The 23,036-nt window shown below is 46.5% G+C and overlaps 9 protein-coding genes across 11 annotated transcripts in view; 4 read left to right on the forward strand and 5 right to left on the reverse strand.

Annotated features, from left to right (window-relative positions):
- The window catches only part of LOC128260842 (uncharacterized), a 49,451-nt gene that overhangs the window by 18,065 nt on the left and 8,350 nt on the right, over positions 1-23,036 (forward strand). Inside the window, exon 1 of one of the 2 annotated variants that reach the window (XM_052994123.1) lies at positions 21,838-22,340. The exons of the other annotated variant lie outside the window; for it this stretch is intronic. The gene's annotated coding sequence lies outside the window, so the exon portion shown is untranslated. Of the gene's footprint in view, positions 1-21,837; positions 22,341-23,036 lie in introns of those variants that run through there. 2 annotated transcript variants of the gene reach the window in all.
- On the reverse strand, positions 141-699 carry LOC128260858 (zinc finger protein 771). The gene has a single exon (XM_052994141.1). The coding sequence runs from the start codon at positions 697-699 to the stop codon at positions 238-240; it is 462 nt and encodes a 153-aa protein (XP_052850101.1). The 3' UTR covers positions 141-237.
- Positions 800-3,093, reverse strand: LOC128260847 (gastrula zinc finger protein xFG20-1). The gene has a single exon (XM_052994130.1). It carries the CDS (start codon positions 2,981-2,983, stop codon positions 1,562-1,564), a length of 1,422 nt encoding a protein of 473 aa, XP_052850090.1. The 5' UTR covers positions 2,984-3,093; the 3' UTR covers positions 800-1,561.
- LOC128260844 (phenylalanine--tRNA ligase alpha subunit) lies at positions 3,698-5,416 on the forward strand. The gene has a single exon (XM_052994125.1). It carries the CDS (start codon positions 3,823-3,825, stop codon positions 5,317-5,319), a length of 1,497 nt encoding a protein of 498 aa, XP_052850085.1. The 5' UTR covers positions 3,698-3,822; the 3' UTR covers positions 5,320-5,416.
- LOC128260855 (uncharacterized) lies at positions 5,902-7,108 on the forward strand. The gene has a single exon (XM_052994137.1). It carries the CDS (start codon positions 6,017-6,019, stop codon positions 6,920-6,922), a length of 906 nt encoding a protein of 301 aa, XP_052850097.1. The 5' UTR covers positions 5,902-6,016; the 3' UTR covers positions 6,923-7,108.
- Positions 7,610-11,496, forward strand: LOC128260845 (mothers against decapentaplegic homolog 3). Of its 2 annotated transcripts, none has more exons than XM_052994126.1 (2): positions 7,610-8,138; positions 8,821-11,496. In XM_052994126.1, exon 2 carries the CDS (start codon positions 9,016-9,018, stop codon positions 10,465-10,467), a length of 1,452 nt encoding a protein of 483 aa, XP_052850086.1. In that variant the 5' UTR covers positions 7,610-8,138; positions 8,821-9,015; the 3' UTR covers positions 10,468-11,496. The 2 variants fall into 2 exon arrangements, with proteins under 2 accessions (XP_052850086.1, XP_052850087.1); XM_052994127.1 differs by lacking the exon at positions 7,610-8,138 and adding an exon at positions 8,219-8,240.
- On the reverse strand, positions 12,685-15,084 carry LOC128260854 (zinc finger protein 239). Its single transcript, XM_052994136.1, has 2 exons — positions 14,101-15,084; positions 12,685-13,789 (listed from the first exon to the last, which is right to left on the reverse strand). Exons 1-2 carry the CDS (start codon positions 14,359-14,361, stop codon positions 13,064-13,066), a joined length of 987 nt encoding a protein of 328 aa, XP_052850096.1. The 5' UTR covers positions 14,362-15,084; the 3' UTR covers positions 12,685-13,063.
- On the reverse strand, positions 15,192-18,014 carry LOC128260837 (dynein regulatory complex protein 1 homolog). Its single transcript, XM_052994113.1, has one exon. It carries the CDS (start codon positions 17,772-17,774, stop codon positions 15,504-15,506), a length of 2,271 nt encoding a protein of 756 aa, XP_052850073.1. The 5' UTR covers positions 17,775-18,014; the 3' UTR covers positions 15,192-15,503.
- LOC128260841 (zinc finger protein 287) lies at positions 18,989-20,981 on the reverse strand. Its single transcript, XM_052994122.1, has one exon. The coding sequence runs from the start codon at positions 20,851-20,853 to the stop codon at positions 19,051-19,053; it is 1,803 nt and encodes a 600-aa protein (XP_052850082.1). The 5' UTR covers positions 20,854-20,981; the 3' UTR covers positions 18,989-19,050.

Consider the following 23,036-nt stretch of genomic DNA (forward strand, 5'->3'; position numbering starts at 1 on the left):
CCTCAAACCAAGGAGGAGAACTACCGGTTAACCGGTTCAACTGTCAATTTCTAGTTCAATTCAAAATTTGAAAATCTTGATTTTTATTTAACACAAGTATTCAGTTGACTTTTAAGCGTTATTATTAAGAATTGCGAAAAAGCCGCTCTAAAAGCCATTGCAAATTTTAAAAATAAACTAACACGGTTACTTTTTCGAATTTATTGAAACGAGATATACTTCCGCCGCCCAGGAAAGTCACTTCTGACTTTTTGCCGGATCTTCAATGGCCTGCGGGTCCCTTAGATCCGTGGCCCGTTGATTCCTTTGCCGGTGCATCCGCTTGTGCTGGGCGTAACCCGCCGCCTGGGCAAATGACTTGTCGCACTGCGAGCACTTGAAGCGCTTCCCATTCTCGTGGAGCGGCCTATGATGGTACAGGGCCCGGGAACTGGAGAATCCCACATTGCAGTCGGCGCAAATGTGTCGCAGGCTACGTTGTCCGGCATCCAGGTGCCGCTCCAGGTGGGCTTTCAGCTGGTAACTGGCGGGGAAGCTCGCCTGGCACGTGGCGCAGCTGAAGGGCTTCTCGCCCGTGTGTCGCCGCCGATGGACCTGCAGATTCCAATGGATGCCCGTCCGATAGCCGCAAAACTCGCACATCAGTCGCCGACCAGCACCATCCGAACTTGGAGTTGGAGGCGCCTGTTCCGACGACATGGTCGCGTCGCGTCTGGTGTGCCAAATTGTGCTAATCGCCGGCACTATTGTTAGACGCACCGATTTACCAGTTGGCATTTGGCCGCTTCAGCGGTCGGCCGATTAATTGCTGTCAAAAAAGAACCAAATGGTTTGGCTAAATTTAAATTTAAACGCGGCCCCAGGTGGGCACTTTTGTGAATCAGATTCTCTGTTATATTTATCATTACAAAAAGGTTAACCGCGGAAATTATCGCCCCGTCTCCAAAAAAGGGGATTTACAATTCGAATGTAGGCCACATCCGCTGGCCGGGATTACGGCTCACCACGGTGTTTCGTTACGGTTTTCCTTTCACATGATTCCATCGAAATTTATTCGGTTGTTGGAAGCATTTCGTTAAATGGCCTTAAAATGTAGTTTATCTTTAACAATGTTTAGTATACATTCGAGTCAATCTTAGTGAATTAAAAAATAAAAAAGTGTCACAAAAATAAACAGTTTCACTCGTTTACTCAAAGTGGCTTAAGATTTTTCAATATTATATAAATATTTACATTTGCGCAAAAGAATTAAAAACCATTCTCCACAGTTCCTACATTTGAACTTAAACAAATTAACAACTTTAGTTTACCTTACTCTAGAGGAAGAATCCCAATTATTTACACTATGTGCCCAATAAATTCTATGGAAATCCGTGAAATGAAGACCGAAACACACACCTTTTGGTCCGTCAACAATCCGGAGCAATAAAAAAAACCATTAAATATGGCTGTCTCCTAAAGCCTATGCCTGAGTTCCTAAACTTAAACGTCGGAATTGGAAGATACAAATCGCTTGTACAACTTAGTCTATGTCCTTAGGATCCTGCCGATTCCACTGACCCTACCCGTTGAGCTCGTCGTTGCGGTGCTTGCGCATATGGCCAGCGAGTCCGGCCGCCTGGGCATAGGCATTCCCGCAGAGCTTGCACACGAACTGCTTGGTGTCCGCGTGCAGGAACTTGTGATGGTACAGGCCCTTCTGCCGCGAGAAGGTGGCTCCGCAGACGCTGCACACATGCGGTCGCTCCGTGGAATGCATGGCCATGTGCTCCCGCAGGCCGGAGTGGGAGGGGAACCGCTTGTCGCACACCTGGCAGCCGAAGGGCCGTTCGCCCGTGTGGCTCCGGATGTGGACGCGCAGCGTCTCCTTGTTCCGGCAGCTGTAGCCGCAGCTCTCGCACACAAAGTTCTTCTGCTCCGTGTGCACCTTGCCGTGGTTGCGCATGTGGCGCACGGTGAAGAAGCGCTTGCCGCAGCCGGGATGCGGGCACGGCACGTTCCGTTCGCTGGTGTGCTTCAGCTGGTGGCGTTTCAGCTCGTGACGCGTCTTGTACCGCCGGCCGCACACCACACAGGCCGCTCCGCCGTGGGCCTGCACCATGTGCTCGTCCAGCAGGCGGAGGCGCGGCAACTGGGCCTCGCACTCCAGGCAGGTGAAGGTGGTGGTGGAGCCTCCGCCATCCTCGCCGTTGTCGTGATCCCGCTTTAAATGCTGCCTCAGGCTGTATTTGCCGTGGTAGATCTTGCCGCAGTGCTCGCACTTGTGCTCCTGGCCGGACGACTTGGAGGCGGGCGCATCCTTGGGCGGCTCGTAGTCCGCATCCGCATCGCTGTCGGGATCTGGAGAGGCGGCATCATCTTTGTGCTGGCGCATTATGTGGCGTTCCAGGACCTTTCGGCTCTGGTAGACCTTCGTGCAGTGCGGGCAGGAGTGAGGAGGTGGCTTCAGGCAATGCCTGGTTTCTAAGGTGTCCAGGTCCAGGTTGATGCCGCTCTCCTCCTGATCGGAGTCCTCCTCCTTGTAGTCCACCTTCAGGGCTCTGACTTGACGCAGACATTCGCTGCCCGCAGCCGTTTGTGCGCTGTGTGCGTTGTCCCACTTCATGATGGTCCTGCCGGGTCGCTCCTCCTCCTCCTCGTCCTGCTCGTGCTCGAGGGCACCCCGCTCGTCCTCGCTGTCCTCCTCCTCGTCGCCGCCGATCTCGTACCAGGCAAACGGATTCACCTGCGCCACAATGGGCACCGGCGAGGCGTGCTCCCGCTCCTGCTTCAGGTCCACTCCTGCGTCCGCCGCCTCCGTCTTCAGCAGGCCGTTCTCGAAGTGGACGTTCTGGACGTGCAGCAGGAAGTCCCCGAACACAAAGCTCTTCATCTCACAGAACGCACAATCGATGCGGAAGCTGTGCAGGCTCTGGAAGTAGATCTCGCCGCACTTGGCGTTCGCCATCCCGGCGTACGTGTCCGGCTTCAGCGACTTGAGCATGGTTGCGGCTCCCACCTGGCCGTTGCTCGCCAGGATTCGCGTCCTTTTTTCGAATATTTTCGAATATAAAAAAAAGCAACGCAAACTTTTAGTGTTGCTAGGCGTCAACAGCTGTTCTTATTGGATCTGCCGAGGTGTTAAATAGCGTGAAAGCTAGCTAGTTTTTAAAGCTTAAATTCTATTCTAATTCAATCGTTTCTATAAGAGTTATTTATAGTTTTGATGAGTTTTTTAATTAATTATTTTACAAAAAACTATTTGGAAAACAGGCGTATACCATTCCTATAAGACGTGAAGGAATTGTCCTAAACAGTAGGAATATTTTCGGCAAACCCTTCACTTTTAAGATTTTAGAGTACAATTTAAGTCATTATTAGTTTATAAAGTCTATATAAACTCTATATAGTGATTTGTATACTGTTCTAGGTGGGGTTTATATTGTGTCGACTAGCTGGAAATGTGTCAGCTAGAACGGATTCTTAATTTTAATTCTCTAATTTTCAGATCAAACTTTTAACGAAAAATCATATTGATAAAACATTTCAATTCAATGCAATTTTAAACCCCAAAACAATTTCTCAGATATGCTATTTGAAAATAAATCTTCTTGCTTGAATGGATAAATTTCTAAAGAGTTTGAAAAAGCATTTAGCTTTTTTAAATCCTATTCAAATGTCTGATTAGCCTAGCCAGTTCAATTCCGTCAGTAGGCAACACTGGCGTTGGCGGGCTTTCCAGCACTGCCCAATCCTGCGGTGTGGCAAAACGCAACACGAGATTTCGATTTCGCATTCCGGCATCGAATTTACCATTTATTTGAAGCCATATATCTGCCAGCGATGCATCCCGATCTCACGGAGCGCATTCTCCAGCATCTGGAGACCGCCGACAAGGTGGACACCCTGGACCTGGCCGGCCTCTTCTCCGAGGATCACCAGAAGATAGTGGGCGCCCTGAAGAGCATCCAGGCGCATGGCGAACTGGTCACCGCGGAAACGGCCACCCACAAGAGCCTGGGCCTCACGGACGAAGGTCGCGCCGTCGTGGAGCACGGCAGTCACGAGGCCCTGGTCTACGCCTTAGTGCCGCCGGAGGGAATCGCCCAAGCAGCTCTGATGGCCGCCGGCGGACCGAATGCCAAAGTGGGCTTCAGCAAGGCCATGTCCCACGGCTGGATTTTGGTGGACAAGAGCGTCAGTCCGCCGTTAGTGCGGCGCAAAGTGGACACCATTACGGATTCGGTGCAAGAGCAACTGCAGCAGGTGGCCAAGGGCAAGGGTGACCAACTGCCCGCCAAGGAGGTGGCCGATTTCAAGAAACGGAAGCTCCTGCAGGAGACCACCACCAAGAGCTTTGTCCTGACCCGTGGCCCCGAGTTTGCTACCACTCTCACCAAGCTGGAGACGGATCTCACCGTGGAAATGCTGGCCAGCGGCTTGTGGGATCAGCTAAAGTTTAAGTCGTACAACTTTGATGCCTTGGGTGCGCCACCAACGCGTGGACATCTTCATCCCTTGCTCAAAGTGCGCACTGAGTTCCGGCAGATATTCCTCGAGATGGGCTTCTCTGAGATGCCAACCAACAACTACGTGGAGTCGTCTTTCTGGAACTTCGACGCACTGTATCAGCCACAACAGCATCCGGCTCGCGATGCCCATGACACATTCTTCGTAAACAATCCGGCCAAGAGCCACAAGTTTCCGCAGGATTATCTGGAGCGCGTGAAGAAGGTGCACTCGGTGGGTGGCTACGGATCCAAGGGTTACGGCTACGACTGGAAGCTGGAGGAGGCGCAAAAGAATCTGCTGCGCACCCACACCACGGCCGTGAGTGCGAGAATGCTGTACAAGTTGGCCAACCAGGAGGGCGGCTTCAAGGCGGCCAAGTACTTCAGCATCGACAAGGTGTTCCGCAACGAGACCCTGGACGCCACCCATCTGGCGGAGTTCCACCAAGTGGAGGGTGTGATCGCAGATGTCGGCTTAACGCTGGGCGATCTCATTGGCACGCTGTACGAGTTCTTCAGGAAACTGGGCATCACGCAGCTGGAATTCAAGCCTGCGTACAATCCGTACACAGAGCCCAGCATGGAGATCTTCTGCTATCATCCCGGGCTGGCCAAGTGGATCGAGGTGGGCAACTCAGGCGTCTTCAGGCCGGAGATGCTGCTGCCCATGGGACTGCCGGAGAACGTGAACGTGATCGCCTGGGGTCTATCGCTGGAGCGACCCACCATGATCAAGTACGGCATCAACAACATTCGGGACCTGGTCGGACCCAAGGTGGATCTGAAGATGGTGGAGGAGGGCCCAATCTGCCGGCTGGACCACGCTTAAAGCCCTAGAAACCTTAGGACCTGCGATCAAAAAGCATTTTTTTCACATACGAATGTTCCAAAAATATTTATAAAAAAAATTTCCACCACAAAGAAAATTGTTTTAATGGGCATACAAATATGTTATCTAAGAGTTTTATAAATGAATGATAGTTGTCGAAATTTATAGCTCAAATTAATGCATTTTTTTTGTGCTCTTTGTAAATATACCATTAAACAGCCAAACTTTAAAGTTGAAAAGTGAAATAATGTTCATATTTTTGTCAACATTGTTTTTTAAAAACTATGAAAAGAATATATTAAATTTATAAAAAAATATAAAATTTCGATTTTGCCGCCCTTATTTGAATATGAATGCCGTTCTTCAGCACTGAATAGAGATCGGCTGTTATTAAGGGCTGTCGAGTGCATTAATAATATTGTGCAAAAAATGTTAAGTTGGCTTTTCCAAAAAAAAAGCCAGATGTGTTAAGAATTAAAAAAAAAAGTTTGTGCAAAAAATTTGCCTGCAAACTTACATTAATAATTTATTTTATAGAGGTGATAAGATCTACAAGCCATGTGACAACCCTACCTCAAAATATTCGTCACACTCCCACATATTCACACATACAACGAAACCCAACACACACACGTACCCGCGAAGAAAACAATAACAAACAAATTTGTCATCGTCCGCTGGAGTTTTGGCCCAAAAAATGGCATCCAATCCAAAGCATACGCTCCACCAGGCAATCCAAGCCAAATTTGGTCTCCAGAACACCAGTGTTTCGTCAAAATTGAGCAGTACAAGTACAAATAGCAATTCCCCACAAACGATGCCCAGATTTGTCATTCCGCAGCTGAAGATTACGCAATTGCAACTGCAGGCGTCCACGAATACGGATGTGGTTGCCCAGCAGGCATCCCGTCAAGCGGCGGACGCCCACAACCAGTTGCTGCTCAACGAGATCCAGTTGCGGCGACGCCAGCGATCCGAGAGCGAAAACAAAGGGCCATCCGCGGGATTTGTGATTCCCCAACTGGGATCGACGCCAAAAGACATACCGCTGAATATACCCCTTTTGTCCCGACTGGAGCGAGGTGTGGATCAGCTGCAGATCGGGGACGATGCAGGCGATGGAGCCACAACACCACTCATTGACCTCTCGTCCACGGTGATAGCCGGGAACAAGGACGCGCCGCCCAAGGAGTCGGCGAGCAAGACACGCCAGCTGACCACCACCAGCCGGCAGAACTTTGTCATACCCTTCATTGCCTGCGATCGGGGTCGAAGGAGCACCCCCACTGGCGGTCTGCTCGCCCAACGGAGATCCCTCCACGCGGAGGGCGACGACGAGCTGGCCGACCAGACGCCCGCGAATACCGAGTTCCGGGAGCAACCAGGACCCATTGGCCACATGCTGGACGCAGTGGTGGGCTATCCGGAACCGAGAACACCCCGGCTGGAGTACGCCGTCACGCGGCTGGAGCGGCAGCATCTGAGGATGTGCCAGCGGGAGGATTACGGCAGTCAGGTCAAGAGATTCCGATTCGAGACGCCCTCGCCGGATGAGCTTGTCAAGCAGGCGTTGCAGAAATCCTGGCGCGCCTCGCGCACTTGACTACTTTAATTGACAATTACCGATAATTAATACCCAATTTCTTAAATATCACTCACTCATTTAAAATATTCCTCAACAAGAAAAGGAAGCATATATACCCTTGCAGCTATTGCAAAAATTAAAGACTTCTTAAAACATCTACGGACATGGCTGATCAAGAATAAATATACTTTATACGCTCGTAAATGTATCCTTCACTGACTGAAATTATAAGGGTATAAAAATAGGCCTACTGTGATGAGAATATATAAATATATGCCTCACAATGAAAGAAAAAGAATTCATCATTGCTCGGCCAAACAAAAATCGTTCGCTTTTCAAAAAATTTTCTTGAGAAAATAATAATATACATATAAATAAAACAAAATAAAATAAGTTTTAAGAGTCAACTTATAATTCTAATTGGTTAGTGTTATTTTTTCAGCAACGGACGAGAAATACAGTATAGAATAGAATAGTCTTTAAAAAGTAAAGAATAGTTAATACATATTACTGCTTAATTTTGGAGCCATCTTTTTATCTAAGTTTCTCATCATTAAATAATTAACTTTCCGTTCCCAAGTTCCACACCATCTTTAACCCATGCTCGCCAATCGTACTTTTTTAGTTTGGCATTAGTGCGTTTTTCATGCGTTGGTGCCTTTTTAGTATTTTATTCAAAAAGTCGCACTTTACATTCGGTTACACTTTGTTCGGCACCAAGTTTGGGCACACTGCATCTTTGCTCGCAAAATCGCGAAACGCAAAAAATTAAATTAGCTTTATCAAGTAGTGTTGGTGGAAAAGAAACTGCAAAAGTATATATATTTTAACGTTCGAATGATCAGCCAAAGAAACAAACAACAAGAAAAGGCGTTATAATAAATATTCTCTGTTCTTGTTGTGCCTCTGTGTGCTTGTGTGTTCTCGTGTCGGTGTGCGGTTACTGTTCATTGGTGTGCGTGTGCGTATAGCTGTCACTTTCTGGCGCGCGCACAAGATATATACACACAGAAATTTGAAAAAGCAGTGGCCCCCAAACGCCCCACGCCCCCTTTCCAGACAGCCGCCCCCGACGTTGCCTTCTCGCCTGGATGTGTGCGCCCGGTTCCGGTGCCGTTTGGTTACCGTTCTGGATCTGGAAGCAGTGTGCGTGCGAGTGAGAGGGCACCATTTAGCAGCCAAAGGAGCAAGAGAAGGAGCAGCAGAGGATCTCGAGTTGCCGGTACCGTTACAGGTAATATATTTATTTATTTATTTATATAATGCTAACCTATAGTTAAAGCTTAATGCTAACATAAATGGATGGTGCTATAGCTGTTAGATGCCTTCAGGTCAGGTAATATATATACATACAGACAAGTGTGTGGATACATGGATACATTCCAAAGCGGCTGTCCGTCTGTGTGTTTGTGTGTGCAATTTTCATGCACATTTTATAATTTTTTTAACCCCTCCTGCTTGCGACGCTCGTGGTTTTTGTTATTTTCGGTAATTTATTGCGCCTTCGATAAGATGGAAAATTCCAAGCTGCCTACAGATTAGGCGTATATGTATATAAATATTCTAGTTCTGTTTCTGTGGCTGCTGTAACTCAACAAAAAAAAGCGTCTGCAAACGCAGACATTTGACCTTGTTGGGGACAACAACAATAGCGACAATAGCAACCCACGCAGACGATTGCACTGAAAGATTGCGTTTTTGATTTGCGATTTTAATTGTGGAAGTTGGAAATCGAAATTTGGAAGAAATCTGAATTAAAAGTTAATAGATTTATACACTCGGTCGGGCAATTATCACAAACATCGTCATTAGGGTCGGGTTTTTATCAGATCCAGCCGCACACACACTCACATGCAAGCCAATTATCAGGTTTAGTTGCTGAAACACGCACGACTAAACTTATTTCACTATTCCAGATCAAAAACATACACGCGGGAAAGGAGTGGAAGGAGCACAGTTCCAGTATTCAAGACAAGCTGATCGAACAAACACAAAAAAAAGGAGGAAAAACAAGGGAGCACCATTACCATTCCACTACTCCACGGGAACGAGGAGCAAGTGGACGAGTGGAGGAAACCCGGAACCAGGAGAACTCCCCTTGAGACCCTGAGATGTTGCCATTCACCCCGCAGGTAGTCAAGCGTTTGTTAGCACTCAAAAAGGGCAACGAGGACAACAGCGTCGAGGGCAAGTGGTCGGAGAAGGCCGTCAAGAATCTGGTCAAGAAGATCAAGAAGAATTCGCAGCTGGAGGAGCTAGAGCGGGCGATCTCCACACAAAACTGCCAGACGCGGTGCGTGACGGTGCCGCGCAGCAAGCCAGCTCCCGCCGGCGAGCATCTGCGCAAGGGTCTGCCGCACGTCATCTATTGCCGTTTGTGGCGCTGGCCGGATCTCCAGTCGCAGAATGAACTAAAGCCCCTCGACCACTGCGAATACGCCTTCCATCTGCGCAAGGAGGAGATCTGCATCAATCCGTACCACTACAAGAAAATCGAACTGTCCATCCTGGTGCCGAAATCGCTGCCCACGCCGCCCGACTCCATTGTGGACTATCCGCTGGACAACCATACGCACCAGATACCCAACAACACCGACTACAATGCGGCGATAATCCGCAGCGCCTCGTTGAGTCCGCCGCAGTACATGGAATTGGGCGGTGCCGGGCCCGTTTCCGTATCGTCCACCAGTTCGACGCCCGCCACAGCCGCCGGAGGCGGTGGTGCCTCCTCCTCCTCGTCGTCCTCGTCCGCCGCCTCCGCCTACCAACAGCAGCAGCAGCAGCTGTCCTTTGGCCAAAACATGGACTCGCAGTCAAGTGTGCTCAGCGTGGGCAGCAGCATTCCCAACACCGGCACCCCTCCGCCCGGCTATATGAGCGAGGATGGTGACCCCATCGATCCCAACGACAACATGAACATGTCGCGTCTTACGCCGCCCGCCGATGCAGCCCCGGTGATGTACCACGAGCCGGCCTTCTGGTGTTCCATCTCCTACTACGAGCTCAATACGCGCGTCGGCGAGACCTTCCACGCATCGCAGCCATCGATCACGGTGGACGGCTTCACCGATCCCTCCAACTCGGAGCGCTTCTGCCTCGGCCTGCTGTCCAATGTGAATCGCAACGAGGTCGTGGAGCAGACGCGTCGTCACATTGGCAAGGGAGTACGGCTGTACTACATTGGCGGGGAGGTGTTCGCCGAATGCCTCAGCGACTCGTCCATCTTTGTACAGAGCCCGAATTGCAACCAGCGCTACGGCTGGCATCCGGCCACCGTCTGCAAGATCCCGCCCGGCTGCAACCTGAAGATCTTCAACAACCAGGAGTTCGCCGCCCTGCTATCGCAGTCCGTGTCGCAGGGATTCGAGGCCGTCTACCAGTTGACGCGCATGTGCACCATCCGCATGTCGTTCGTAAAGGGCTGGGGCGCCGAGTATCGCCGCCAGACGGTCACCTCGACGCCCTGCTGGATCGAACTCCATCTGAACGGGCCGCTCCAGTGGCTGGATCGCGTGCTCACACAAATGGGTTCGCCGCGGCTGCCGTGCAGCTCCATGTCGTAAGCGCAGCGGCCGGTTCCGGTTTTCAATTTTCCCCTTCCCAGTTGCCCGCACAGTAAGCGACGGAGATTAAGCCCATTTTGAGCTGACAAGAAACCAAGAAAGCCCAGTACGGCGCTGACAAGTCACACTGAAGAACTGAAGCAGCAAGGATACCATCCTCAAGAATTTGCGGCATTCAGTTAAATTTACTCAGTCTTGTTCGCAGAAAATTTCGAATTTTAAAATTGCTTACTTTTGATCGATTTTTATTTAAACTAGCTGAGTATATATGCTGTTAAAGATTGAAATACCTTTGCATAGGTATTAACCAGCTCAAGGAAAATTAAATATAAATCGGCAAGAAAGTGTACAAATTTAAAACGAAGAAAAGCTGGTCATGCGGGAATTTAAATCTTGCTGAACTAATTATTGAACCGTCTGTCCTACCAAGTATTTCCCTAAAAGGCTCGCAAAAACCGAAAATACTATACATTTCTTTGTTTATGTTTATAAAACTCACACACTTCTTCAGTGTTACTTGTCAGAACCTCGACGGGAAAGCAAAATGAGAATCGGAATTGGTTTCAAAGAGAAAACCAAGAAAATTCTGAGAGCACATATGAAATAAGTTCAGGCAAATTATATACGAGTACATACTTGAGTAATTGAAAACCAGTGGTAGATGCAAACCAGATACAGATACAGATATATCTATATACAAAGAGCACACACTTACATGTGGGATATATATATATCTTTACAAGCATATATGAGAGAGAGCATGTATTTGGCGTTACAAGTTTAGGACTATATATTGTGTAGGTGGAAACGTGGAGAGTTACAGTTTTCGATAAGAAGCAACAATTTTTTTTAACATTTTACACACAAAAATGAGCAAATAACCTAAATGAAACCGACCAGGAACACACAAAACCAAAAGAACCCCGAATCTGTGTGCGTAAAATTGGTTAGCGCTAGAAGCGAGAGAGTCAAAATTCTTTGAGAAAGAAGCAAAACAATTATATCGGTGATTTGAAACAAAAAGAAAAGGATAATGATGAGGATAAGGATGAGCAAAACAGGAACTGGGATTTATCAAGCTTGAAGCTTACACACACAGACACACTCTACCATACATTGCAAATGTACATAAGACCAAATGAATGAAATTATTCACGCAGGACCTCCACTTGATCGAGTATGGGATTATAGATATATCCGTTTGATGATGGTTGTTACACGTTTGGATTTTCGCTTAGTACATGTGTGTTAAAATTTCGTCAACTCTCAAAATGAAGTCAGCAAATTAAGCAGCTCTTGTTAGTCGTAATATCCGTAAAATGCGATCATATATCTTATATGTAAAGCACTTGCCCAACAAAATTTGTATGCCGCAAACCAAGTCAGACCCATCTAATGGTCCCATTTTGTTCAGAACTGCATTTATTGTGTACCAAATGAGAGATTCTAATTTCCTTATCACCCTTTGAATTCGAACCAATAGCTTAAGCGTTTGTGTTTGAACCAATATGCAATATGGTTTGCCGGTGTTGAGCGGATTTTGCTTGGCAAGTGCGCGTTTTTCTTGGGTCTAGATCTTAAGTCTATATATGTAACAAAATTCGCTAGCTTATATTGACATTTAAAGAGCCCAAATCAGTTTAAGTTCGACTTCAATTTAATTTTACTCTTATCCTTGCTGATTATTTTAAATTTTTTTTTGTTCACTGCTTCGCTGTTACAACCAAAAATATCTGTACCGCCGCTCTTGCCATCTGGCTTCGGCGTACCTTTAATTTAAGTTTTGTCTATTGTTTTACCCCTTTGTTGCTTTTAAGTTTCTCACGTAGTTTTGTGTGAAGACAGTTAATCCTGATTGGCAATCAATCGAATAAACGACCGCGAACGAGATTTTGTTTTGTTAATTGGCTCAAATCACGGTTTTGAACCGCCCTCGGGTTTTTTTTATTAATTAATTGTTTTATGTATATCCGGCTAAACCCGCTAATAATGTAATGTAATCTTTAAGTTATGCCTAACGAAACAAAGCAAAGCAAAGCAAAGAAGGCGAACATACATCAACAGTCAGCAGTCCTCAAACCCGATCGGCAGATCGGACGAGAACACAATCAGAGAATCAGCAAACCCGTACCCGTACCCGTAACTTTATAAAGTATAAATACAAATATATACATATATCTAATATGCAAGCATGCAGATAAAGACAAACAGAATTCGTATATATTAATAAACACTTATATTGAATGGAAGGCCCAGCCCAAGCGCAATTACAAGGAGGTTTGGGTAGGACGTATCTCAGATTTCATGGATTGGATTTGAGTAGGTAGTGGAAAGGCTTGCGCTTGCATTTCCATGCTAGCTTATGATTTCATGCTTAACAATACTAGGAATTGTATTATGTGCTAAAGCTCTTTCAAACAGAGCAAAATAAACAAATTTTCTTAAAAAGAAATGTATTCAAATTTTGCTCATAGATAAGCATGCAAGCCTTTCCCTAACATACAAATACTCTTTGATAAAAAGAGAATCAAAAGTTTAAGTCAAAGTTGGATAGTAAACTAATGAAGCTGCTGCACCGTTTACAACCAGCTTTCCGTCAGCGTTCGTGTACCTTGAGGTGCTGTTTGTGGTTGGATTTGCGCAGGAATCGAGCTGGACAGAGTGGGCAGGCGAACGGACGCAGTTGGGAGTGGGAGATCTGGTGGTGCTTCAGCTCCGACGAGCTGAAGAATTTCTTTTCGCACTGCGGATGCGGACACGCGAAGTCCCGCTGGTTGTAGTGCCTCTTCAGATGGATGCTCAGGTAGCACTGATCTGTGAGGACCCGGCCGCAAACCGGGCAGGTGAAACTGAGCACGGACGTCTCCCGCTGCTCCTGCTCCGCCAGCGGGTGCTCCGGATCCATTTGCGCCGCATGTCTTAGCTTTGTGTGGATGCGACGGGCATGGATGGAGTGGAAGGAGAGATGACAGTCTCTGACCAAACACGGATACGGTTTCTCGCCGGTGTGGAGTCGTCGATGGACAGCCAGGTAGTTGGCGTACCGAAATCCCTTGCCACAAATGTCGCACTTGTGTGGCCGTTCCGCCGTATGGGTTACCGCATGGATGCGAAGCTTATTCAGCTGCCGGAATCCCTTGCCGCAGTCCTCGCAAACATGCGGTTTCTCGTCCGTGTGGGTCATCTTGTGGATGCGCAGATTGTAGGCCTCCGAGAAGCGTCTGCCACATACGTCGCAGGTGTGATCCTTTCCAGCTTTCTGGTTTCGTTTTGCGGGTGGAGCCAGTGGTTTCTGTTCTGTGGTGTTCTGCTGCTGTAGAGCCTAAATATATTTAATATATATATATTATTATTATTATTACTTTGTTGCGGTCAAAAGATAAATAAATTTTTAAAATGCACGTTTTACAAGATTTTTTAATATTTGGTTCCAAAAAAAAAATATATATTATTTAACTTGTATGTGGAATATTCCTTAAAAAACTATTACAATTTGTATTTACTTTAATTCAAATTAAAATATACTATAAGTTTTAAATAAGGAAGATACCAGGCTTTAAAGTTGTTTCACAAACCCTATATATTTATTTAATAATTTTTTGATTTTGGTGGTAATAAGTTCTTACTTCTTACCCCATTCACAAGTTCCAAAAGATCACACTCCGAACCCATCTCCATTGGACCTCTTTCTCCGGATAGATCTTCCAGTTGGGCAAACAGTTGCAAATCCTCGAGGCAAACGCCATAGTTACTCTGATCCTCTTGCGGGAAACTTGCCAGATCCACGTCCGTTACGGATATGAGATCTGTAGATCGCATGTTGGTGCTTCGCTTCCGTCCGGATTGCTGCTGTTTCGCCAACTGCCGTCCAAGACTTCCGCCGGCATCGCACATAAAAAAAATAAAGCCAACGGAGTCCAAGCAAGCGTCGATAAGATTACGCCTTGTTTAATTATGTAGTATTATTACAGGTTGTAGTTGTTGGCCATGGGTGAATCAAACAAAACAAGCGGATGGGTGGGTGTTCGCTTGTATTTTATTTTATCGAAATGTTCAATAAAGTTAGCCTATAAATGAATGATTAGTCCGGTCTGCACTTTAAACGCTGGCGGTGTTGCGCACTTTGAGCCAATTGGACGATCCCCCAACCGACCCCGACCACTACTACTCCACAAACATGTATAACCGACCATTTTTCTAGCGCTCAACTTTATCGGGTTGCCCTGATAAGACCCTGTGCAAAAGCCCTAATCGTTTGTTTTCGTATAGCAAAGTGCTGGGTAGCAGCTATGGCAGAATACTCAAACTCAGATCAAAGGTGTTTCCCATCGACGAGAGATCATCCATCGCGACCCGTTTCCCACGGATTCAAAGTTCGAAATGAAATTAAAAGCAAATCAAACATTGTAGATCGTCAATTTGGGGGATAGTTTGCATACATGGGTGGGGCTAAAATACATTTTTGGATGGGGTAGTCCAAGTCTATTGGAGCTACAAATAATTTCATTTCATTTAAGTTTAAACTGGTAACTTTCTACTTCCTTGAAAGTGTTCAATTGTAGTTAGATACATTTGCAAGCGGAGTATTGTTATAATAACAGTCATCAGCAGTTAGTCATAGTTTAGAGCAAGACAAAGGACAATATAGAGGGTAAATTAAAAAAAAAAAAAAATTTCAACACAAAACAAGAACATTTACTTGTTAGAAATAACTAAGAGCATAGTAAAGGAAAGTTTCTTTTATCCCATTAAGTTGTAATACACAAATTTACATTTTACATTTTAAAATTTAACTCAGTATTTCAATTTAAAATTTTATTAAGTAATCCCAAAATGCTCATGTATTGTTCTTTAAAATGACGCCCGAGCAGGTCCATTTATTCCACGCCTCTGGACTGATTCGATAACAATGTCAAAGAGCAAGACCAGGCACAATTAAAATTGATCATGTTTGGATGGATTTGAACAATAATTGATTGCGATTTCTCAGTGAAATTCGATATGCAGCTAAGACGAGAACTTAGTGCCAATCGTAGCTAGACGGTGAACTTCTGGAGCAGGTGGCGCAACTCCTCGTTCTGGCGGCGCAGGAACACGACCTCCGCGTCGTACTGTACGCGCATCTTGAGCACCTCCACATAGTGATTCAGGCCGTGCTCCAGTGTCTTCCATAGCTTGCACTTGGAGGCTGGAAAACAGGCGGAGAACTGGCGCCAGAAGTCACGGATTTCAGAGTCCGTGATCTGGATGAGATTGACGGCATTGTGAACGCTGCTCTGTTCGTGTTCGTACATCTGTTTGTGCATCTTGGAGGTGAAGAGATTCATGGCATGCAGGCACAGAGCTGGTTCCATGACCAGGTAGTGATTGGGGCAACGCTTTGCCGACTCCTCGCCCTTGGCTAGGAAGGCCTTTAGCTCCCCCATCCGATCCCCATCCGCATCCCCAGCGGGCCGATGCTCCTCCTGTTCCTGATGTGCCTGCATCGGCTGGGTTTGCAATCGACTGGGCTTCTGATCCTTCATAAACACCTCGGCACACTTGAGCGGACTCAATCCCTGCGGCTGGCAGGTGGGACAGTAGGTGTACGGCATGAACACCTTTGTTAGCTCATTGACATCCCGCAGATGACGGATGCGCAGGGCCGCAAATATGTTATCGATGCGCACCAGGCACTTTTCCCCCACTGTGTTGGGCTCCAGGATCTTCAGTAGTTGCTCCTCGATCAGAAAACCACCACGGTCGGAGAGCTTGCGGATGAGGTTTCGCATCAGGCGCAACGACTCTGGCGGCAGCTCCTTGATATCCGGTCGGTGCTTTATGGCCGACTTTGACCTCATCCGGTTCTTGGGCACTCGCCCAATCCGCATGTCGAACCTCTCCAGAATGTTATTGCGCTTCTTCTTGGACTTGTTGATGTTCGGAATGGGTGGCACCGGGCTGGACCACGGCATGGCCAGCTGCTGCTCGTGTATGATGCGATCGATGTGGTAGACGCGATCCACCAGAAGGTTTAGCTCCTTGTAGTTGATCTCCCAGATGCGATCGAATTTCTCGCGGTTATTTAGACGCGCCTGATGGGCCTTCGACTCCATGTCGTTGATGTTGGCGTGCAGCTTATAGATGTCCGACGAGAGACGGGCTATGCTCCGCTTGCCGTTGAGATAGAGATTCTTCAGGGCACGCCGGGTGTGTCCAATGGCCTCATGCAGCCGGGCCACTCGTCTCTTCTGCTGGTTGTTGATGATCACGTTCTCCTCGTTGCGCTTTTGCAGAACCTGGTAGTTGTAGTCCAACTTCTCGGAGTTCATCAGCACATTATCGCGCGTGCGACGTAGCTCTAACTCCAGCCGTTCGCACTCCTTCTCCAGCCGAATCCGGGTGCTTTTGGTCAGCTCCTCCTGCGACTCGTTGATCTGCTGCGTCTGGCGGGCATAGAACTGCTCGCGCGTCTTCACCAAATTGGCCTTCTCATCAAAGTTGGCGTTCATGGCATCGAAGAAGGTGCGCCACTTTTCCACCGCATTAGCGGCGAAGATCTGCCGCTCCTCCTCGATGGTGTGCCGCAGCATTTCCAGGTGCTCCTTGTAGGCCTCCTTCAGCGTCTCCACCTGGTGATCGACGCGCTCCACCAGGCAGCACAGATCCTGGGCCTGTCGTTCGCGATCGAACTCGTACTTGGCATTCATTCGATCCACCTCCTGCTGGCAGGTGGCTATCATCTCATCCTTGCGGGCCATTATCTCGGCAATGCGCTTCTTTTGCTCCTCAATTTGGTCCCAGAGGAGCATCGGCTCGTTGGTCTCCTCCAGCTCGGTCCAGCGCGCCTTGATGTTCTCGAAACGGGCCATTGTCTCCGTGCTCTCGCGCTGTAGCTTCGTCTGCACCTGGTTCTTCTGAGTGGCTTCGAAGAACCGGCGATTCAGCTCCCGCCGCTCGTTGGCCACCCGCACATTGGTCACCAGTTCGTTGCCGAAGCGGACCAGTTCGTTCAGGCGCTCGCCGGACAGCGCCAGCTGCTGGTCGATGGACGACTTCTGGGCCTGACACCGATCCGCGAGTCCCTTGGGCGCCTCGTGGAACTGCTGACGCACCCGGTTGAGTATCGCCAGCCGGCGCTCGTCCAACTTCTTGACCGGCTTGTCACAGTGCTCGTTGAAGATCATTCCATCGATGCGATCGTTGAAGGACTCCCAGCTGTCCACCGGGCCAAGGTCGGCCTCTACCGCCTCCTCCTCCTCGGCGCTGACGTCGCCTGTCAGATCCAGCTCCTGGTGCTCCTCCACCTCATCATCGTTGTCGTCCATTGTTTAAAATATATACATATGCCAGATCAAAATCTTTGTGGATATAGCTTTGTGCGCTGTCTGAGAAGACAACTCTTCCCGGAATCAAGGGGGTTTGTCGTGTGGCTGGAAAAGTTTGATCGAAGGATACAGGGTTCCCTTGGTTTCGTTGCCATCGCCGGATCCGCCTACTTTTCCGGTCGAAATAAACATTTTGTGTTGTTTACATTTGTTAGTATCAGTGGTGACCAACAGGTGCTGGCAAAAAAGCTAGAATTGAGTTTAGCTAAAAATTAGTGCATACTTTACAATTAAATAGTATTTAGTTTATAAGCGAAGTCTCTTGTTTTGTTATTTTTCAAGTTTAATTTAAATATTTAGCCTTTAAATATTTTTTTAAAGTTTTAAACAGGGAATAAAAAAAACTAAACAAGAAACAACGTTCAAGAATAGCCCATTGCTTAAAGTAAAATGATTCCTATATAAATATTTTGAAAAAATTAACAAATAATAAAATCAGTTTTTAATAAATAAAAAAGCATTTATACCTTACAAAGTTGTTAAGCCTGACAACAAAAAATCCTGATATGTAAAAAATGATTTATGGCTGGGACCGTAAACAATAATTATTAAACTAATTGAATAATAAATAATCACAATTTAATATTTTTTGAATATAATTACAATTTTTTGGTTCGTCTTGATTTACTTAATAAGCCAACAAAACAATTTCTTGTAAAAATGCTACACAAAAAAAGTTATCCGACTTTGAGCAATATTTTTTCAACCAAAAATAATCAATATATTTTGAGTAATTAGTTTCGCTTATGATTTAATCAAATTGTGATTTTAATTTTATTAGTAGAAATGATTACGGTCCCTGATTTATGGGTAATTATTCATTTTTCAAAACAGACAAATTTGGCGAGAAAAAAGCTCATCTCGGAACAATCGTTATCGAAATCAAGATTACTTCCCTCTCGCTTTTTCCTGCCCTAGAACTCATGCTGACGTCAGCAGGCCTTGCGAATTCCAAAATGAATGGAAAATTTCCAAAAACCCCAATGGCCCCAATAGACCCTCGATAACTGCATTGCAACCCACGATCCGTGATCCCGGAGTTGCATTTAGCCGTCTGACTCGGATGCCCTGCAAAATACAGCACTGCGGATTTGGGGACACTGGGTTGCATTCGACCAAAGAAAGGGAGACATATTCAAAAACACCCAAATACATAATTGTTTACATCATATTATTCAAATGGGTACTATTTACAATATGCGCAAGGGTGCGGCACTCAATTATCCTCAGTCTTCAAGGTGATTTCATATATCAGCTCGTCGTGGTAGTCCTGCCCATGTGGATCCAGCTGGGAGTGGAGCTGCTGCTGCTGCTGATTATGCTGTTGGACAGCATTAAAGTATTGCTCCTCGCTGAGTAGCTCTTCCTCCACATCCTCGTCGTCGTCGACCACGTTCTCCACCAGCAGACGCTGGTCGTCGTAGTCCGGTAGCTGGACGTACTGCGGCTCGCCCTCGTTAATGTAATGCCCATTGGTTGTCACTTGCTCCTCCGCCGCCTGGCCCTCCTCCACTAACAGGCCGTCGTCCTCGTCGTACTCCTCCTCCAGCAGTCCCATGCCATCGTCGTCATCCTCCTGGCCGTCCATCATGCCGCCCGAAACGGATCCCGAACCGGATCCTCCCTGATTCTCATCACCATCCCTATCGTTCACGAAGCGACGAGTGTTGCTCCGGCACTGGATGGATCGCTTGTGGGCATCGAAGTAGTTGATGTCGGTGAACTCCTCCTGGCACAGGTGGCACACATAGGTGCCCTGGCTCAGGTGCATCTCCTTGCGATGGCGGGCCATCTTGTGGGCATCGCGGCACTGCATGCCGCAGAACGGGCACTTCAACATCCGACGCTTGCCCATGTGAACGTTGCGGATGTGCTCTTGCAGCGAGAAGTTCTTGTAGTAGGCCTTCTGGCAGTATTGGCACTGGAACCGTCGCTTCTTCTCGTGCGTCGCCTCGCGGTGACGCTTCAGCTGGGTGTTCTGGGCGAACGTCTTGCCGCACATCTCGCAGATGTGCTCCTTTTCCAGGTGACGCCGCTGATTGTGCACACGCAGGTCCTGTTTGGTGGAGAAGTACAAGGTGCACAGTTCGCAGACGTACGGACGGATGCCCATGTGGCGCCGCGCATGTCCCGCCAGGTACTTGCAGTCGCGATACGTTTCCGTGCAGTAGATGCAGGCGTAGCGATTGGTACCCGGCACCAAATGGGTCTTCTGGTGCTTGGACAGCTTCGTCTTGTGCATCACATCCGGACAGATGCCGCATTCCACCGGCAGTTTCTCGTCCAGCATGTCGCTGATCATTGAGAACTCCACGATGGGTGTACTGTCGTCGTCAAAGTCCACGATGGTGGCGATCAGATCATCGAAGAGCAAGTAGCGGCGCGGTCCTTTAAACTCCTCCAGCATCTTTTCGCTGGGCTTCACATCCTTGACGCTGCCATCGTCGTCATTTTGGCTCGCAAAGCTGCGTATGGCGATCTGGAGGGCGGATGAAGATCTCACTCTACCGGCGGGCTGCACAGGAGGCTGCACCGTCGTCGGCGGGGGCGCGGGTGAAGGCGGCGGGGAGGGCGACGATGGTTCATCCATTTCCAGATCTTCTGGCTCCTCGCAAACGGGCAGATGATGCCCATAGCTGAGCTCGTGCTCGTAGTCGCCCTGCTCCTGTTCTTCCTCCACCAGCTCCTCCAAATCGCTTAGCTGCAGCTCGGTGACCACAAACTGCTCACCCTGATCCTCCAGCGGCACCTCCTTCACCCGGGAGCCTACCAGCAGACCCTGCAGATCTTCACCCACCAGTAGTTCTCCCTCCACGCCGTCCTCGTTGACGATCAGGAACTCCTCATCGTAATCGTTGCCCAGGCCGTCCAGAACCACGTAGGTGGCATCCTCGCTGGCGTCCACAATGCCCACGGCGCCTCCTCCGCCACCGTCGTCGTCCGAGTACTCGCCCTTGGCGGGCAGCACGAACTCTATTATCTCGGACATGTCCATGTTCATCGCAAGGCGGTTGCTCATCCTTGACGTGCAACTACAATCAGACAATCTGGTTTAATTATTTGGCATGAAGTTTGGCGAACAAAAAGCAGTACGAAGTCATATAGTAGAACTAGAGCTGAGTCGGCCACTAGAGCTGTAAAACAATCGATGGCATTATCGATACCTTCCGTGTTTTTCTTATTTTTCTAAGCTTCGATGGTTTTTGGCCACTATCGATTGGTTTTAGTTTAATTGGGCATTGAAGAACAGTAAAATTAAATTTGTCGTATATTAATGTGAATTTTAATTTCTTATGTATTTGGCCATTATTAGTGAAGTGTTTACATTACCTCAAACGCAGTGGTGTTAGTTGCACGCAAAGAAGTTCCGATCGCAGGAGCTGTTTTAAATCAAATATTGTGGATAAACTGTTATTCATTAATAAGAACCAACACTCGATCTCAAAACATGAATAAATTGTTAAATAAACTTGTTTTTATTTTTACTTTAACCAAAAACATCGATGTTTCCTCGATGATTTTTTTTAAATCATCGTACATTTTACTTAGCTATATTTTTATCCATGTGGCATCACTGGAAAAGTCTGTTGAGAGAGGAAGTCACAAATAAGGGATGGGACGACTACAAGGGTGTGACCAGTTGCCGGATGCTGGACAATACCAACTATTGAAACTACTGAGTTTCGATACTTTTGCAGAAAAATACTGATATTGTGGAAACTATCGAAACTGTAAAATGTATTTATTAACATTTTATTTTACAAATTATAAATGAATGTTCTTAGCAGGAATTGCTTTTAAAAAACTTTACTTGGTATCGAAATTCAAACTAAAACTACTTTGAGACATTTTCTTTCGTAAACAGAAATTAAAAGAGTTTTGCTGCTGTAAGAATGTATAGCAGTATATATGAAATGAAAATACCAAATTCCGATACTTGTGAGCTATCGATAGCCAAACTTTGAATGGCTAACGAGCGCGCCAATTCGCGGCGCATGCGTGACGACGGTTAAATTAACGTCTTCCGCCGCTTTTTCTACCCCTTCCCCTTGTTGTTGTTTTGCGGTCTGCGCTCGCGACTAACTTGGCTAACTTCTGGACTCGGATTCGGAATTGGCCCGGTGCATTACATCTGCACACTCGGTGGCGCGCGCTTGTCTTCTTCCGAGACTTCTTCATCGGGCGTTTCGCGAGCTTTTCTTCTGATATTCTTGTGTTTTTTTTTATGCACGGTTTTTACTGTTTTGCACATGAGAGCGTGTGAAGTGCGCGCATGCGTAGTGGCTGATAATTAACCAATTTGAAAATTGCGGTTCTTCTGCTTTTTTCGCAATTCGATTTACCGCAAAATTGCGTAAGAAATTCCATTTTTTTTGTTGTGTGCAAATATTTTTGCAAAAAGTGATTAAAAAGAACAAGAAATCAGCAATAGATTTCAAAGAAAGAGCTGCGATTCCTAGGCGAAGCTAAAAGATATAAAAGGGTTTGAAAAACCCTTGACTTACGGTAAGCTTAAAATTAAAAAATTGAAACGGCTTTATTTGAAATGTATTCAAATAAAAATCAAGTAATAAACGATAAATATAGGTATTGTGTTCTTGTTTGAAACCACAAAAAGGATTTTTTATATGGCCAAATATTATTATATTAGGCATTATTGATGGAAACGTTTCTTCATTTTATAAAAAATTAATCAATTTCATTAAAATTGTTGGTATATTTGGGAGTAGCAATAATAAATTATTATAATAAAATAAAAAAAAATGTGACATTCTTGCACAATAATAATTTATTAGTATTATAAAATAAAATATAAATGTAGCAAGAAAAACATAGAAAACTTAGAATTAAAGTATCCAATAAAAAAGCATAACATCTTAAAAATAAAGATTAAGGATTAAGGACACAGACTTATTGACATCACATTACCAACAAGAAAAAGGCGACCAGAGTGAAGGGCAAGTAATCTCACTGCCACTGCGACTTGAAAAGCTTTACTTTGTGTTTTCTTTGATAGTCAAAGTTTTATTGTTAATTGGGCTGATTACAATGCCCACGAGAGTTAATAAGAGATAGGAATCACAAATACAAATAGACAGCACAATGAGCGAATAACCAACGAGCGGGCAGTAGTAACATCAAATAGGATTACGCAAAGTTGCAAACGCATTATGTTGATGTTGATTTAAGCTTTGGTGTTTG

The sequence above is a fragment of the Drosophila gunungcola genome (genome assembly GCF_025200985.1).
Source record: "Drosophila gunungcola strain Sukarami chromosome X unlocalized genomic scaffold, Dgunungcola_SK_2 000043F, whole genome shotgun sequence".
NCBI lineage: Eukaryota > Metazoa > Arthropoda > Insecta > Diptera > Drosophilidae > Drosophila > Drosophila gunungcola.

Bases quoted from the DNA above. Each gene is read 5' to 3' on its own strand.
- LOC128260845 (XM_052994126.1), top strand. From the start codon at position 9,016: ATGTTGCCATTCACCCCGCAGGTAGTCAAGCGTTTGTTAGCACTCAAA.
- LOC128260844 (XM_052994125.1), top strand. From the start codon at position 3,823: ATGCATCCCGATCTCACGGAGCGCATTCTCCAGCATCTGGAGACCGCC.
- LOC128260858 (XM_052994141.1), bottom strand. From the start codon at position 699: ATGTCGTCGGAACAGGCGCCTCCAACTCCAAGTTCGGATGGTGCTGGT.
- LOC128260847 (XM_052994130.1), bottom strand. From the start codon at position 2,983: ATGCTCAAGTCGCTGAAGCCGGACACGTACGCCGGGATGGCGAACGCC.
- LOC128260837 (XM_052994113.1), bottom strand. From the start codon at position 17,774: ATGGACGACAACGATGATGAGGTGGAGGAGCACCAGGAGCTGGATCTG.
- LOC128260855 (XM_052994137.1), top strand. From the start codon at position 6,017: ATGGCATCCAATCCAAAGCATACGCTCCACCAGGCAATCCAAGCCAAA.
- LOC128260841 (XM_052994122.1), bottom strand. From the start codon at position 20,853: ATGAGCAACCGCCTTGCGATGAACATGGACATGTCCGAGATAATAGAG.
- LOC128260854 (XM_052994136.1), bottom strand. From the start codon at position 14,361: ATGTGCGATGCCGGCGGAAGTCTTGGACGGCAGTTGGCGAAACAGCAG. The intron at 13,790-14,100 runs GTAAGAAGTAAG...AAATATATTTAG, and splicing joins TTTTGGAACTTGTGAATGGG to GCTCTACAGCAGCAGAACAC.